The sequence below is a fragment of the Nicotiana tabacum genome, chromosome 17 (assembly GCF_000715075.1).
Source record: "Nicotiana tabacum cultivar K326 chromosome 17, ASM71507v2, whole genome shotgun sequence".
In the NCBI taxonomy this organism is placed as follows: Eukaryota; Viridiplantae; Streptophyta; class Magnoliopsida; order Solanales; family Solanaceae; genus Nicotiana; species Nicotiana tabacum.
In genome coordinates this window covers 66,021,773-66,037,149 of record NC_134096.1, presented here as the reverse complement: position 1 = coordinate 66,037,149, position 15,377 = coordinate 66,021,773, and the positions used below count along the sequence as shown (strand labels likewise).

Below are 15,377 nucleotides of genomic sequence, written 5' to 3'. Positions count from 1 at the left end.
GAAAGTTATTCACATATTTCACCTCCTCTTCTTATTCATTGTAAGAATCTTCTTGATCAAACCCACTATTCTTTTGCATATAATTCTCCACTCGATGTTTCACTTGTGGACCCTTGGTTTTTCTTTTGTTCGTCATCATGTTCACTCCCTCCTTGGCATTGACTTGCTTAGGATTTTGCACTTGTTGAAGTTGAGCCTTTGCAAATTGATTCATGGTGGTAGTCAATTCAGCAATGGCATGTCTATGGTCATGCAACTCTTTGTGAAGGTGGATCACGTTGAGATCACCTTGTGGAACATTAGCCCGGGATTTCCATGTTGATGATGTTTTTGCCATTTCATCTAAAATCTCACACGCCTACGCATAAGGCATAGTCATGAAGTTTCCACCGGCAAGTTGATTCATTACACATTGGTTGGTTGTGTTGATCCCACAATAGAAAGTTTATTGAATCATATTCTCCATCATATTGTTGTTGGGACATTCTTTAACCATTGTTCTATAGTGTTCCCATATCTTGTGTAGTGGTTCATTTGGCTCTTGCTTGAATGCCAAAATCTCATCCCGAAGTATAGCCATGTGCCTCGGAGAGAAGAACTTAGAAATAAATTTTTTCGCCAACTCATCCCAAGTGTGAATGGAATGGTTCGGCAAACGATCCAACCAATCTAAAGTTTTTCCCCGTAGAGAAAAGGGGAAAAGCCTTAGCCTCAATGCATCATCGGAGACATTTGTTTGTTTGCTCCCCCAACAAGTGTCCATAAACCCCATCAAATGTTTGTATGCATTTTGACTTGGAGCATCGGTGAAGAAACCTCGTTGCTCGAGCAAAGTGAGCATCACGTTGGTAATTTGAAAGTTGCCCGCTCTAATACGGGGAGGGACTATTGCTCTTGCATATCCTTCATTGGGTAACACCCGGTGTGGAGTCGCTGCAGCCGCGAGGCAACTTTTCTGCGGTCTGCAGATTTAGAATTGCGGCCGCAAGGCACTCTTCTGCGGTTCACAATATTAGGATTGCGGCTGCAAGACAATCTTCTATGGCCACACAAATCTTGTGCGGTCCGCAATTCACTGAGACTCTGGACTTGGTCTTTTTGCATTCTCTTTGATCTTGACCCTTAGTCCATCTTTTGCGGCCGCACAATTCATGTGCGGTTCGCAATTTACACAAATGCCTGTAGATTTTTCCTTCTTTGTTTGCGGCCGCAGATGGGATTCTGCGGACCGCATATTGTGTGCTTTTGTGCCCTTTATTGCCTTGTACTTAGACTGCTCCTTTTTTAGCCGGATTTCATCTCGGGAGCCCAACTTCCAGCATTCCTGCAATTTTACACAATTTCATTAGTTTCGGGAACAAAATTTAATGCTTTTAGACTAAAACAAAAGCTAAAAGGCACTAATAAGTAGTCAAAATTCCCACTTATCATGGTACTGAAGTAAAAAACATCAAGGTATTATTTGGAATTGGACTTATCCAAAGAACGTTTTTTACATATTATCGTTCGCATGAAATGTAGAAGCGAGTCTAGCATTTGAAGTTCATATGTTGTGCAACGACCTCAATTTAGTATTACAGTTATACTGAGTTCACGTCAAATATTTGTAAATATTTATTATTTTTTTAAATATACACAAGGTCTAGGCACTGCATTGCAATGTGCTCACTATGTCGAAAACATGGCGAAGAGATACTGACATTTATTATATTGTAAAAAGCTTAAGAGCTTGAGAAAATTTTCGTGTGATACATGATATAAATAATAAATCTCATCCATATAGACGAGATCACGAGAAGGATTTGCGCCAATGAAGCAGTTCCATAGCCACGATTGTAAGTTGATACAAGATTTAGAATTAGTAGCTTTGGACATATTATTTATCATATTTATTATCTTACAAAACTAGATTTATTATAGACAATTACATGTGGTTACATGTCAGATTTTTGTCATAGTGTAAAACAATTATGCGCTGTTTCTTCACTCTATAGGTACTTGAATTGGTAGTCAGCAGTGAGCTATAGCAAGTCTCTCAGCAAGTTAAAAACCAGCAAGAAGGCAAAGGAGGTTGTGGAAAGACAAACTATTCTGCAATGCTCAATGCTAACCCGAAACTTTTAATGTAATGTTGTTCTCTTTTTTTATTCTTTAAATACATAATATTTCACAGTGGATAAAATTATAATTTAATTATTTTTTTAATATATAAAACGTTGGTGCTATTAAATTGTCCACGAAGTGTATGCCTAAGCATATATGTAATATGATTGAATACTATATAGAACCACAACTTTAATAGCAAATTTGAAAGCATTAAACTTATGGGAAATGTATATCTCAAGAGATTTAGACTCAACCTTCACCTAATTAGTCAATCTATAAATATTTAATACCCACCTTACACATGGGTAAGACAAGATTTCTTACGCTTGTCTTACACATGTGTAAGGTGGGTATTAAATATTTATAGATTGACTAACTAGGTGGAGGTTGAGTCTAAATCTCTTAAGATATACATTTCCCATAATTAGTTTAATGCTTTCAAATTTGCTATGAAAGTTGTGGTTCTATATAGTATTCAATCATATTACATATATGCTTAGGCATACACTTCATGAACAATTTAATAACACCAACGTTCATAATATAATACTACTAACTTCTAACAAATATTTTTAAAATATATAGTAACATATAATTTAATTATTTTTTGTACGATCAAATATGCTTAAATATTCTTGATTTATTTATTTTTGTGCGTGTAAGACCTTTTTGGAGCTTTTTGTACTAAATTATATCTAAGTTCAAAAAATTTGAAGCTCTTCATTACGCAAGAAAAGAAAATATACAAAAATATCATTCCCTCCAAACTTGAACCTTATTTTTTAATTAGGAAACTTGAACTTGAATATCTGCAAACACACATCGCTTCTAGCGAATTCAAACTAACTATATTTGTTAAATATGCCATATAAAATAATAATTCATTGTTAAATGGTCAAACAAACTCATCGTGCACTTTTTCAAACTCAACTGCAGCGAGCAATGGATTCTTATTGCATGCACCAAGATAGTCTTGTTCGCTCCTAAACTTTGCGGCTAGTTTAACCATCACATCGGGTCGAGCTCTGCTCGCGTGTGGTCAGCCATCTTTATGACTTTGCTTTGCTTCCAGCATTTCTAATTCTAAATATTAGCAAAAGTAATTTAAGAGGAAATATAATTATGTTATATAGTTTAAATAAGGAAATAAATTATATAAGATAAATCTTATTTGAATCTAAATTCCTAAATTTTAGGTCTTGTTACTTAGTTCAAATAAGGAAAGATTTAACAATCAGAATTGTAGTCGATTTCAAAATCCTAAATATTAGAAAAATACTTAAATTACAATTTTATCCAATATAAAATAAATATCTAAGGGATAAAAAGGGTAAACGACATGTAGTTAAATGTATTTGTGATTTAAATATAATATAGATAGAAAATAAATAAAATTCGTATGTGATTCCTAAGGCATGAATATGATAAGGACAAAAGTTTTAGTATTTTCATAAAAAGAGTAGATGCAGGAAAAAAAAATTAGTTATTGGTAAACTATCATACACGAATTTTATGTAAAAGAGAACGACCTTTGTACCTTTCAATCAAACAGTATTCCTATAGTATTTTTGTGCAAATAACAAGTGCTAAAACAAACTAGAGGAAGAACCATTAGAGCAGATTTATACCCTTAAACATGATTAACATATATTATTTTGGAAGTTACAGTTATTTACTAATTTTGTTTTATAACACAAATACATCTTTTGAATATTATTTATTTTATTTTTCAAAAAATTTAATTATCATTAATATAGAATACACGCGCAACACGCGTACCCTGTACACGAGGACGGATCTATACTTATAAGTATGATTCAGAGGACCCCATGCTTTCTCCCCCAAATTATGAGTTGTCGTGTTAATATGATAAAAAATTTACTTAATGTCTTATTGGGAATCATCAAATAAAAGTGTTTTGGTGCACTTTAGTTAAAGAACGAAGTGGTTATTATATTCACAAATATGGCCATTATGTGTTTACGAACCTATGTTCATTTTGTTTTAACTCTTTCCTTTCTTTTTTGGTTTTTCCAAAATTTGTTATTCATTCTTGTTCTTTTCTTTTTTTCGTTTTCCCCCTTTTCCCCAGATGTTATTCTTTTTTCTTTCTTTTCTTTTTGTTATTTTCCAAGTTAGCTATGTTATTCCCTCTAGTTTCTTTACTTTCTGTTTTTTGTTTTTCATTTTTCCAAACTTGCTATTCCCTTTTATTGAAGATTTAGATTATATATGTTCTAGCATATTAAGTATAAAAAACTTTTATCTATTGTAATTTATCATTTATGTCGTTAGAGGTTGCAAATCAATGCTTGTTATACTATATATAATTATTGGTAATTGACTTTCAGAAACTCATAAAAAAATCATTATCTTCCAATATCTCGTGTCTAACTCTTTTCTCATCTTAGCTTAGCAATTGCTGGAATTACATATTTAGCATCCTGCATTCATGACTTGTCTTAAGCTCGTTGTCGGAGGTGCACCCATCTTCTTAAAGTCCTAAATTCCCTTTTGCAGTGCAGTAGTAGATGCTAAATAACTAAACAATTATCACAAATAATACTACAACTCCTGAAAATTTCAAGAAGATTTCAACCAGCTGCGAACCGCGTCAGAATGTGATCCTTCTACCGACACTAAACCACTAGTAGCAATATATAGCTCGTCTCTCGTCTACCATTCTCCATTTAATCTGTTCTCATTTTCAGATTTTCTATTTATATGTTCTCGTTTTCAGATTTTCCTATCTTGTTGTCGATCAATTTTCAGTAGTATTTCAGCAGCTGTTGACACTTTTGGGTGGCCAGGATTTTGGAAAATGGATGTTTGGCTTGTATTAATTAGTACACAGTAGATGTTAATACACAGTAGAAGTTAATACACAGTAGTACACAGTAGATGTTAATCATGTTTAAGGGTATAAATCTGCTCTAATGACTATTTGATTGGAAATATATGTATAAAGCACGTTTTATACCCTTAAACATGATTAACGTTATAAAACGTAAGTGTTAGATGTCCGTAAGATCACAAACGGCAAAATACATATTTCTAGAAATAAAAAAGTACTTCCTCCCTCCGTTTCAATTTAGACAAGGTAGTTTGACTTAGTATAGAGTTTAAGAAAAAAAAGAAGAGTTTTGAAACTTGTGGTCTTAAAAGCTTAAGAGGTAAAAGCTTTGTGGGGCCATGACATTTGTGTGGTTATAAAAGCTTCTTATTAAGGGTAAAACGAGTAAAATGAAGAATTTAAAGTTAAATTATTTTCAATAAAAATATATCATTTATTTTGAAACACACTAAAAAAGAAAGTATCTCGTCTAATTTAAAACAGAGGGAATAGTTTGCTTAGGCTTTTGTGCGTGGGTTTGAATTTGGAAGGTGATGGTCTGTTTTCTTTCTACTGGTCAGCGGCAAGGGAGAGTATTGGTCGGAGAAGAAAAAGAGTTGAATGGGGGAACTTGGTTGAGAGATATAATTGTAAATTTAAGTTCTTTATTTATATCTAAAATGACATGTGTTATGGAAAAATTGGTCTTGAAAAAAGTAGTGTTTAATAGACGCACTTCAAAAAAGTTAAATGTGTAAAAAGATTTTCGTCGTCAAAAAGTGTGTGACATGAATTTGATCCATAATAAGTGTCAACTTATGTATTTTGCCGATCACAAACGGTAGAGATTGAGGTCTGTCAAATCTTACAATTTATTTTTTGGAAAGGCTAGGCTACACATTCCTCTCGTACATGTATTTTGCTATTAGTTACTTTTATTATGGTAGGGGTCGGCCTAAACTCCACCATTAAGGTGGCTTTCGGCGGCCAGCCACATTCAACTGAGTGGTGTTAATCGATGTTCTTTTGTCAAAATATTACATTGTATTGCTAGATAAATTTTTCTATTTTATGTATATTTACTATATATTGACTCTCATTAACTTTTCGGTGTATCTAATTAATATTTTATATTATGACACCCGTTAGGAGAAACTCTGGCTCCGCCGCTGGAGTCTTTGATTAACAAAAAAAAAGTAGTACAAACTACTACCTCCATTCCAGTTTATGTTAACCTATTTTTTTTTTGTCTGTTCCAAAAAGAATGACCATTTTTTAAATTTGGAAACAATTTTGCTTAAACTTACAATTTTACCATTAATGATAAACTTTTATAACCGCATAAATACTCTGGCCCCTTTTTGAATTGTTTAGGATCACAAATTCTAAAAGTCTTTATTTTTTTCTTAAACTCCATGCCCATTCAAACAGGTTCACATAAATTGGAACGGGGGAGTAGATGTTTTAGGTGTTAGGAAAAGCTAAGCCATAGGTTATATATTGAAAATTTTATTTGTATTATCTCTATCATGCTATTAATTAATATTAGAGACTTTGGTACTTCTAATAGAGTACTACTTAATACTTATAACATTTCTTTGAGAACCCCGTATTTAGCTTTAAATTTGAATTTCTAGGTGGAATATTATTTTGTTAATATAAAAAGAGAATTATAAGGAGAGTAACATAACTACATAAGATCTTATCTTCCAACCGAGATGAAGAATGAACATATCCATTCTTTTGTAACCACACACACATATTCTCGTTTTGAACCCAAAAAGAAAAAGAAAAAACAATGAGGATGTCTCTGCATTTGTAAGTGACACAGACTGGAAGACCCAGCGCATGTTTCATAAATAAAATGACTAAGGCGAGTTATGTCATCTAGAAGACTAGATCGAATGGATTGAAATTCTTATTTGCCCAGCAATCTTTTTCAACAGTTTCATCGTTTGGCTTTTATGTAACATACCTAAAACGTACGATAAAAAGATGATAATGACTTGTATACAAAAACAAAGAAAGATGATAGAGGACACGGCAACTAGTTTTACTAGTTACTAGCTAATTGAGTAGTATAAATTGCAGGCTAAAGAAACCCAAATTTCCCACCCACATTTCTTTGCCCTTCTGTTTTTGCAAGACTTAATAACTCTTCAGCTTCTTTTCCGCGGCTGCTTCCGCCGCTGCTCCCATCATCACCCCACTTTGGTATAAATATACCTTCTCACCTATTCTTAATTATCTTCTTTCTTTTTGTCTTGATCGGTATATATAGCTTATATTAGAGTTTACATTGTGTATACCGTAAAGTTGTTGCCATGTGACCAGAAGGTTACGGATTCAAGTCGTGAAAAGGTTACAAATTTCACATTTTAAGTTTACCTATAGATATTCTTTGATCGACATGATATAGTATAAAAATTATTTACATTGAGAAATTAAATATAGCCTGATTGCAATTATAGGCTACTAGACTTTACAACCTATTTCTTCCGAGTATAATCAGTTCTATGCAAAAATTTAAATACTTACATAATTATATTTTTGGTGCATATAACTTAATTAGATGATTTTAATGCCTTTTTATCTAGCCAAGTAAATCTTGTTAACAATGCATTGCTAGCATACGTGACTCTCTTATCATTAATTCACCTTTTACCTTGTTATCATTAATCTCCAAAATTAAGTTAGCTGCTGTCTTGAATACACACGAAGAACCTAGAGAATAAAAATGAGAGAAAAAGGAAGCGCTTTTCTTCTAAAGTGTACAGTTCAATCCTTTCATGTGCATGTAGTAGCTCTAAATAAACTTGAAAATCAACCAAAATGGACATATTTTAACGCCACTCTTAATTTTTAGGGTGTGTTTGGTACGAAGAAAAATATTTTCCAATTTTTCCATATTTGGTGGGAAGAAGTCTAATGCTAGTTCTTACTAAGACTTCTTTATCTAACTTTCATTTTTGAGTTGTCTTGAATGTTTTGGGAAATATTTTTCTCATCAACTCATTTTCCTCCAATTGGAGAAAAATATTTTCCTTATTAAAATGAGAGAAAACATTTTCCTTCGTACCAAACACACACTTAATGTCTATCTCTACCTTTTGATTTCACCATACACAGTAGAGAAAAAAAACAGTGTGTTTTATGTTTGCTAAATTCTGACTAAAAATGGGGAATTGCAGAGAGAGAAGACATGGCAAAGGGAAGTTACGAGAAGGCCATTGTTTCACTCCAGAACCTCCTCAGGTTTGGACAATCGTATCTATAACATTAACTGAAATATGATTTAAAAAGGAATCGTAAGATACTTTTGTTTTTTTAAATATTTAGAAAAAGAACCAAAGTTGTTCCTTGTAAGTACCTGTTCAAAGTTGTGTTTTAAAACTTCTTCAACAAAAATATTTCCAAATATCTAGCTGCTAAAACAGTTTTTAATAAAAGTTATTGAAAATTATTTTATATTTGAATGATTATTCTTAGAAAAGATTATATATATATTTACGTAGTTGAACTATATTGTAACATATATGTTTATATAAATTTTGTATTCACTATAGAGTAATAATTACTAAAGAAGTAATTTCTTGCTTAAGTAGCAATTTAATATATAAACCAATAGTATTAATTATGGGTGTTTGATTGAAGTGAGAAGGAAGAACTGGAACCGGTTGTAGCAGAAAGAATTGATGAAATCACAGCAGAGTTACAAACGACAGGCTGCAAATCCTTCGACCCTGTTCAAAGGATCAAGACTGGCTTTTATTATTTCAAAACAGAGATATATGAGTAAAGCCCCTATATTCCCTTCTTTTTATTTTCCCTAACATGTTAAAAGTGTGTCATTAGTTTTCATACAATGATAATTAAATAAAACGAACCATGAAATACTAATTTCTTTCATGTATCAGCAAAAACCCAGAACTGTTTGATAAACTCAAGAAAGGACAGGAACCCAAGGTATAAGATCTATATTACGTTTTTTTTTTACTTTGTAATTTAATTTTCTATAGCTGAAAAATCAAGTATCCAACCATGTAACAGTTTCTGGTGTTTGCCTGCTCTGATTCACGAGTAAGTCCATCCCATGTGCTGAATTTTCAGCCCGGTGAGGCTTTTATGGCTCGAAACATCACCAACATGGTCCCTCCTTATGACAAGGTCATTTATCAGTTTAATTTCTATATATTCTGTATTAATTTTGATAGTTTACTTGACTTTTGTGTTGGAATTGGATTGCAACAGACTAAATACTCGGGAGTAGGAGCTATAATCGAATACGCTGTTGTCCATCTTAAGGTAGAAAATATTTTAGTCATTGGCCACAGTGCCTGTGGAGGTATTAAGGCTCTCATGGAACTCCCAGAAGATGGTTCTGAATCAACGTATGTATCGTCAAGTAAATTGAATTTAACTGAACAATTAATTATGTTATGTTACTAATTGAAGAAATACATATATGTGATGATGTAGTGATTTTATTGAGGATTGGGTGAAAATTGGATTACCTGCCAAAGCGAAGGTACTAGCTGAACATGGGGATAAAACATTTGAAGAACAGGTCAAATGCTGTGAGAAGGTAAAATAGTGTTCTCACACTAATAATTGTCTTTTTTTTACTTATCAACTAGTAGTTTATAAATAACAATGGAAATGGATAAACTGCAGGAAGCTGTGAATGTATCACTAGCCAATTTGCTGACATACCCATTTGTGAGCGATGCTTTGGTGAATAAGACTTTGGCGTTGAAGGGAGGTTACTATGATTTCATTAAAGGAAGATTTGAGCTCTGGGGACTCAACTTCGGTCTTTCTCATCCTTGTTATATATGAACTAAATACCACTATTTTCGGGAGGGAGAATATACCTTTTGTTCTTACTTTTTCTTTTTGTATTTTCATTTATGAGTGCTAGTTTGAATTTTTAAATAAATAAAAAGAGAGAGTGGACAAGGATTCTCCCATCTTATGGTAGAAGAGAATAGTTGTGATTTTTATTTGTGATAATAACTCTGCTCTGCAGAGAAAAATAATGTATAATGTAACTTTGTTATACTAGTTCAGAAAGTGTGGTCACAATAATTTTCATTTTGTCTTGGACTTTGTTCGGTAAAAAAAATATGGCAATTTTCTTGCACTCATCAAGCAACGAAAGGTTCGCAAATCATCAACATGCTTTTATAGACAAAATATTTTAATATACACTAATCATGTTAAATAGTTTTTACTTTATTCGTGTAGTTTAATAGAAGGGAAAATGGCCAAAAATAATCCTCAACTATTCAAAATGGGACTACTTTATTCTTCATTTCGTTTTTCAACAAAAGTACAATTAATAATTGTTAGAAATATAACAACGTTTTCTTCCATTTCTTTTTGGCCCTATACTAATTGTTCAAAATATCAACGCCCATAAAATCAAAATGAAATCCTCTATTTATGAATGTTTACCCTAAAAATTGAGTAACAATTAAACTTGTATTGTGATTTTAAGGATATGTGATTTAGACCAGCACCAATTGATAAACAACGAATTAAATAGATAACTTGGACAATAAAACAAAACAAACCGGTCTGCAAGCGATGCCTCGACCTCGATTCGAAGTAGCCTCGAGGTTAATTAATAAGAACAATATAGGATAGAACAAATAACGATGAATAGTGATGAACAAAGAAAACAGCGTACAGGGTATGTGTATATTCTTATCAGTGAATAATGATGCCTACAAATGATTGAACCTCCTCTTTATATAGTAGAGAAGACCTAATTATGGTATATCTCTCATTACATAAGGAAACCGTATAAACAGCTAGTTATCCGCTTCTGATTTGGTCCGTTCCGAGATTCACGCCATGATCCTTGACCGGTTACCGATATCTCGCCATTCCGTTATTATGCTTCCCTTGAAGTCGATCAATACTTGATCTCGATTGTTGTTGGCCTCGGTCTCAACATACACTTCGATCTCTAGGCTTGATGTCTCATCTTCGAGCCTTGGTCCGATTTATTACGAGGTTATCCCCCGATGCAACTCCCTTGTCTCGATCAAACGGCAAAATCGGGTAGGCCCGGTTTTGACCATATATAGATAGTCCCCTAGTTTCTTGAAGTGTAACGAGAAGAAACGAATTTGAGACTTCGATTTAATGATGTCAACATCGTGACGTAAGCGACTGAAGCGTCGCGTCTGCACAGTTCCCAAAGTCATTAATTAACGTCAGTTGATGGTCGGCCACTAGTGCTTTCAAACCGTCAAAGTGGCTATTATAAATAAACCACCTTCATAATCTTCTCAAACTTTACTTTCAATTTTTTTCTAATCTTCAAAATCTTCTTCTATCTTCCTCAAGTTTATCAATTTCAACGGTTTCCGTTTACCAATCTCTTATTAAAACACAAATTTCGCCTTCTTCTCCCTTAAACCTCATATAGCAATGGCAAAAACATCAAAGACCGTTCTTCAAGAAGAAGAAAAAGCCTCCTCATCGCGGCTGTCCGGTGACAAAACACCAGTAGAGCCACGTATCAAAGAGTGCATTCTCGGGCAGTATGAACTTACGTCCGACTTTATAGTCGAAAAACCCTCTTCGGTTCCTGGCCGATGCGAGCCCATGTTTAGATACATCTGTTCGATATCCGAATGTGATCTCGAGCAGGTGAAAAAGGACTGCCACTGGGAGAATAAAGAGGTGGTGATTCCTACCACCGAAGAGGACATCACCACTCATGTGAAAGGGTTCTTAATTGTGTATACTTACCCTTTCACACTAGGCCCCGTCGATCCTGTCATAATCGACTTCAGCCGCCAATACCGGGTAACCCTAAGCTAGATTTACCCCTCTTTTTGGCGCATCGTCAATTTGCTCAGATTCTTCTCGAGCAAGATCGAGGGGATGTCTTTCACTCTCGATCATCTCATTAGGCTATACAACCCCCATCTTTATCGGGGCAGACTGATAAGGCTTCAGCGTCGGGCCACGAAGGTGCTATTCTCAAGCATAGGTGAGGACAAGGACCGAGGATGGATGTGCCAGTTTGCCCAAGTCAGGACCTTCGATTTAATCCCCGCCGAGAATATGCCATTTCCCGAAGAATGGAACATGAAGCGTAAGTAGATCTTCACCGATATCGTTCGGTCACTTGTTATATTTTCTTTACCTCTTTTCATCTATATTCTTCTTTATGGTTCAGCTTCCCCCTGGTTTCCTGGTGCGGTCCCGGACCTTGTAGGTTGAGTTCGACAACTGGTTTCGACCTCTTCGTATGCTGAGCGCTCGTGGCGTGATTTGTCCAAGGGTCGATGGGAGGCCAAAAATCATGGTAAGTTCCCCTGTCCGAGTTTGATGCTTTCCTATGAAATACTTTCTTTTAACTTGATTTCTTCTAATACAGGTCTTGGAGATAGTCTCGTTATGAGGCCGCCTCCCCTCGGGGAAGATGAGGTCTCGAAGCCGACCAAAGATAATAAAAGGAGAAGGGCCTCGCCTCCAGATACCCCAAGGCCTAAGAAAAATAGGGCTCGAAAGTCGAGGAATGATCTTGCTGTTCTGCCTGCCGATGTAGTCCAAAAGCTATGAGATGAAGACGGGGAGGGAGAAGATACCGACTGCATGCTGGTGGCTCGGAAGAGGGGAAGCATCGAAGCTTCGAAAGCTACTGAGCCGGTGACGGTCGAGAGGGTTCAACCGCAGATCGAGGTGATCTCAGGGGAAGGTCCGAGCAGAGTCCCCGAATCATCGGGTATTGATGATGCCCCCTGTCGTGATGAGCAACCAGCGGGTGTGCCCGAAGGGTCTAGTTCTGAGGCCCTTCAAAGAGAAGAGAATGCCCTAAGTGACTCGCTCGGGGCAATTAATATCGACGATTTGCCATCCGGCACCATGTTTTCTGAGGGGCAGTTTCGGGTTGCCCGATCCATGGGGACCCCCGATGTGGGGACGGCCCCCGAAGGGGATGACATTTTTCGTGGCTGCTTCGCGGGGGTCGATGATATTTCTGACCTTGACGCATCACTCAGTTTTTATGAGGCTCAGCGACTTCTGAACCAGGTGAGTTTTTGCCCATGTTACCATGCTTGCGTTTATTCTTATTTCTCTAAGTCTGATTCCCTTCCTTCCTGTACAAGCTACGGCGCTCTATCGAGAAGCTTTCTCCAAATACCGAGTTGAGCTGGCCTGATATGAGGCTGATCTCAAAAAGCTTACGGAGGAGAGAGACGCCCTCAAACTCCTCTATGTGTAAAAAGAAGAGGAGATTATGAGCATTCGAGACGAGCTGACAAGAGCTCATCAAGATCAGACCGAGCTCATCGAACGGGTAACGTAAATTTTTGTTGTTATGTATCAATTTGATATTGGCGATTAACGCTTTGATCCTGCAGGTTCAGAAGAAGGCAGAATTGGTTGAGCAGCTTCGTGAGGAGGCCAAGATAAAAGAGGCAGAATTTTTGGGGTGGAAGAATAGCATGGACCATCTCGCCTCGGAGAAAGATGCGGTTCCGGCCCAACTATCTTCGGTTGAGAGTCAACTCCAAAGTATGAAGGGGGAGAGTTTGGCTGGAGCCCAGAAAGTCGAAGAGCTCGAGACTCGGTTGGCCGTTGAACTTACAAGGGCCACATCTGAGGTAGAGGCGCTCGTGGCCTTCTACCGAGCCGACGCTGAAGCCGCTAACACTCGGGCAAAGGAAATTTCTGACGCTGGTGAGGTTAGACTATCCCGTGTTGCTGAGCATGCTAGATGCCAGTCATGAAGAGAGACTCTTGAGGAGGTACATGCTCGTGGGTTCGACCTCACGGCTGATATCGAAAATGCGAAGGTTTTGGAGGACGAGGTCGGGGCTTTGCTTTCCGATGATGAAGACTCTGCGACTGGATCCGAGAGTGGAAGAGATGAAGATGATGCTCCCGAAGATGTGGCTCCCCAGGCGGACTAAACACTTAGGATTTTTTTTTCTTCTTTTGTTTTTTGTGTAAGACCCTATGTGGTCTTAATAAATACTTTGCATATATAAAAGATTCCTTTCTACCCGATTTTTGACTTATGATAAATTCTATTTTACCTTTTCCTTGTGAAGACTCTATTGCAATCAGGTGCTATAGCCTCTACAATCGAGTGAGCGATAACTCGAACTCGGAGTTAAACAAACCCTAGGATTTTTTAGTTAAACGAGGGAGAGTTCCCGAGCTCAACAATATGCTCGGGGTTTTGATTTTGGATGGTTTGATCGGAGCCGTAATTATACGATTTTTTATAGCTGAGTTTGAGTGAGTTTCGAACTCACAGTAACAGACCCCTTAAGATTTTATATCAAATAATGATGAATCCTCGAGCTATGTTCAAGTCAATTTTATTTGAGCTCGGAATAGTGGAACCCTTAGGTCCGAATTGAGTGAGAACAAAATATCTAACTCTAAGTGTATTGGCCCTTAGGCTATTTAGATTGGGCCGATATGGCCTCTAAAAAATGGCTATTTTTTTCCCTTTTTCGGCTTAGTAGACTTAGTAAAAAATTTCTTTATGCCTTAACATGTATTCTTTACCCATTGGGTTTTTTGAGGGTTTGATGTTGATCGAAACTCCTTTGCTTTTTATGCCTCAGCACGTTTGTGTTAAGATAATTTGATACCTCTTAAAGTTTTTCGAGAGCTAATTTTATCGAAACCCTTTTGATTACTTGCCGAGGGTAGCCCTTTTTTAACCGATTTTTCAAAGAATTCAAAGGCCTATTTTTATCGCGGGATTCGAACGTCTCCAAGCCGCCTTAATTTGGTTGTAGCCTTTGGGTATGCCTCCTGGGCTTATCGAAGTGTTAGTGCCCGAGAATGATAGCTTTGGCCTATAAATTGAGGGGTGCCTCTTTGAGGTCTTATGAATTCGAGGTTAGATTACTCGAATTTGTCGATCGTCTACGGTAGTCCCCGAGTATACGAGGTATATTTGCACTTGGCCCTTGAGCCATTTCTCACAAAATCATAAGTATGGAGCTTGTATAGTAGAAACGTTTCTTCAAGATACAAGATCTTTAATACAAAAAGAATGCTTCTTTGTATAATTTATACATGCGTACATGTTTTGCCATCGGGGCTTGACTAATCTATACGGACACGGTTCATTCGACCGTTTGGCCCATTACAAAAATTTTCTATCGAAACCCTTTGACACGAAGTATTTTCCTCGAAAGTGTAACATCCTAGAGTGATGCCCCCCTAATATTCGAGGTTGATTATAAAGAAGCCTTGGATAATGTTGAATTGTCCTCAGGTAGCACATAATTGTTGCCTCATTAAAAACCTCGCCAGAAAAACCTACTTGGGACAAAAACCGATCTAAGGGAAAAAGAGTGCAACGCGTACTTTAAAATCTGAGGTTTCGATATCTTCGATCGATCGTTTGCAGTGAGTTAGTGTCGAATATATAAATGAAAAAAGGGAA

General features: G+C 36.2%; 1 protein-coding gene and 1 long non-coding RNA gene across 3 annotated transcripts; both read left to right on the top strand.

The window, feature by feature from the left end:
• Nucleotides 1–1,721: 1,721 nt before the first annotated feature.
• On the top strand, nucleotides 1,722–6,021 carry LOC142171559 (uncharacterized). Its single transcript, XR_012701262.1, has 3 exons — nucleotides 1,722–1,835; nucleotides 1,995–2,125; nucleotides 3,043–6,021. It is a non-coding gene; the product is annotated as an uncharacterized LOC142171559 (long non-coding RNA).
• Nucleotides 6,022–7,049: 1,028 nt separating this feature from the next.
• LOC107806576 (carbonic anhydrase, chloroplastic-like) lies at nucleotides 7,050–9,922 on the top strand. Of its 2 annotated transcripts, none has more exons than XM_075234421.1 (8): nucleotides 7,050–7,710; nucleotides 8,131–8,194; nucleotides 8,594–8,734; nucleotides 8,857–8,905; nucleotides 8,990–9,106; nucleotides 9,191–9,330; nucleotides 9,419–9,524; nucleotides 9,614–9,922. In XM_075234421.1, exons 2-8 carry the CDS (start codon nucleotides 8,142–8,144, stop codon nucleotides 9,776–9,778), a joined length of 771 nt encoding a protein of 256 aa, XP_075090522.1. In that variant the 5' UTR covers nucleotides 7,050–7,710; nucleotides 8,131–8,141; the 3' UTR covers nucleotides 9,779–9,922. The 2 variants fall into 2 exon arrangements, with proteins under 2 accessions (XP_075090522.1, XP_075090523.1); XM_075234422.1 differs by having other exon boundaries at nucleotides 7,194–7,210.
• Nucleotides 9,923–15,377: the final 5,455 nt, after the last annotated feature.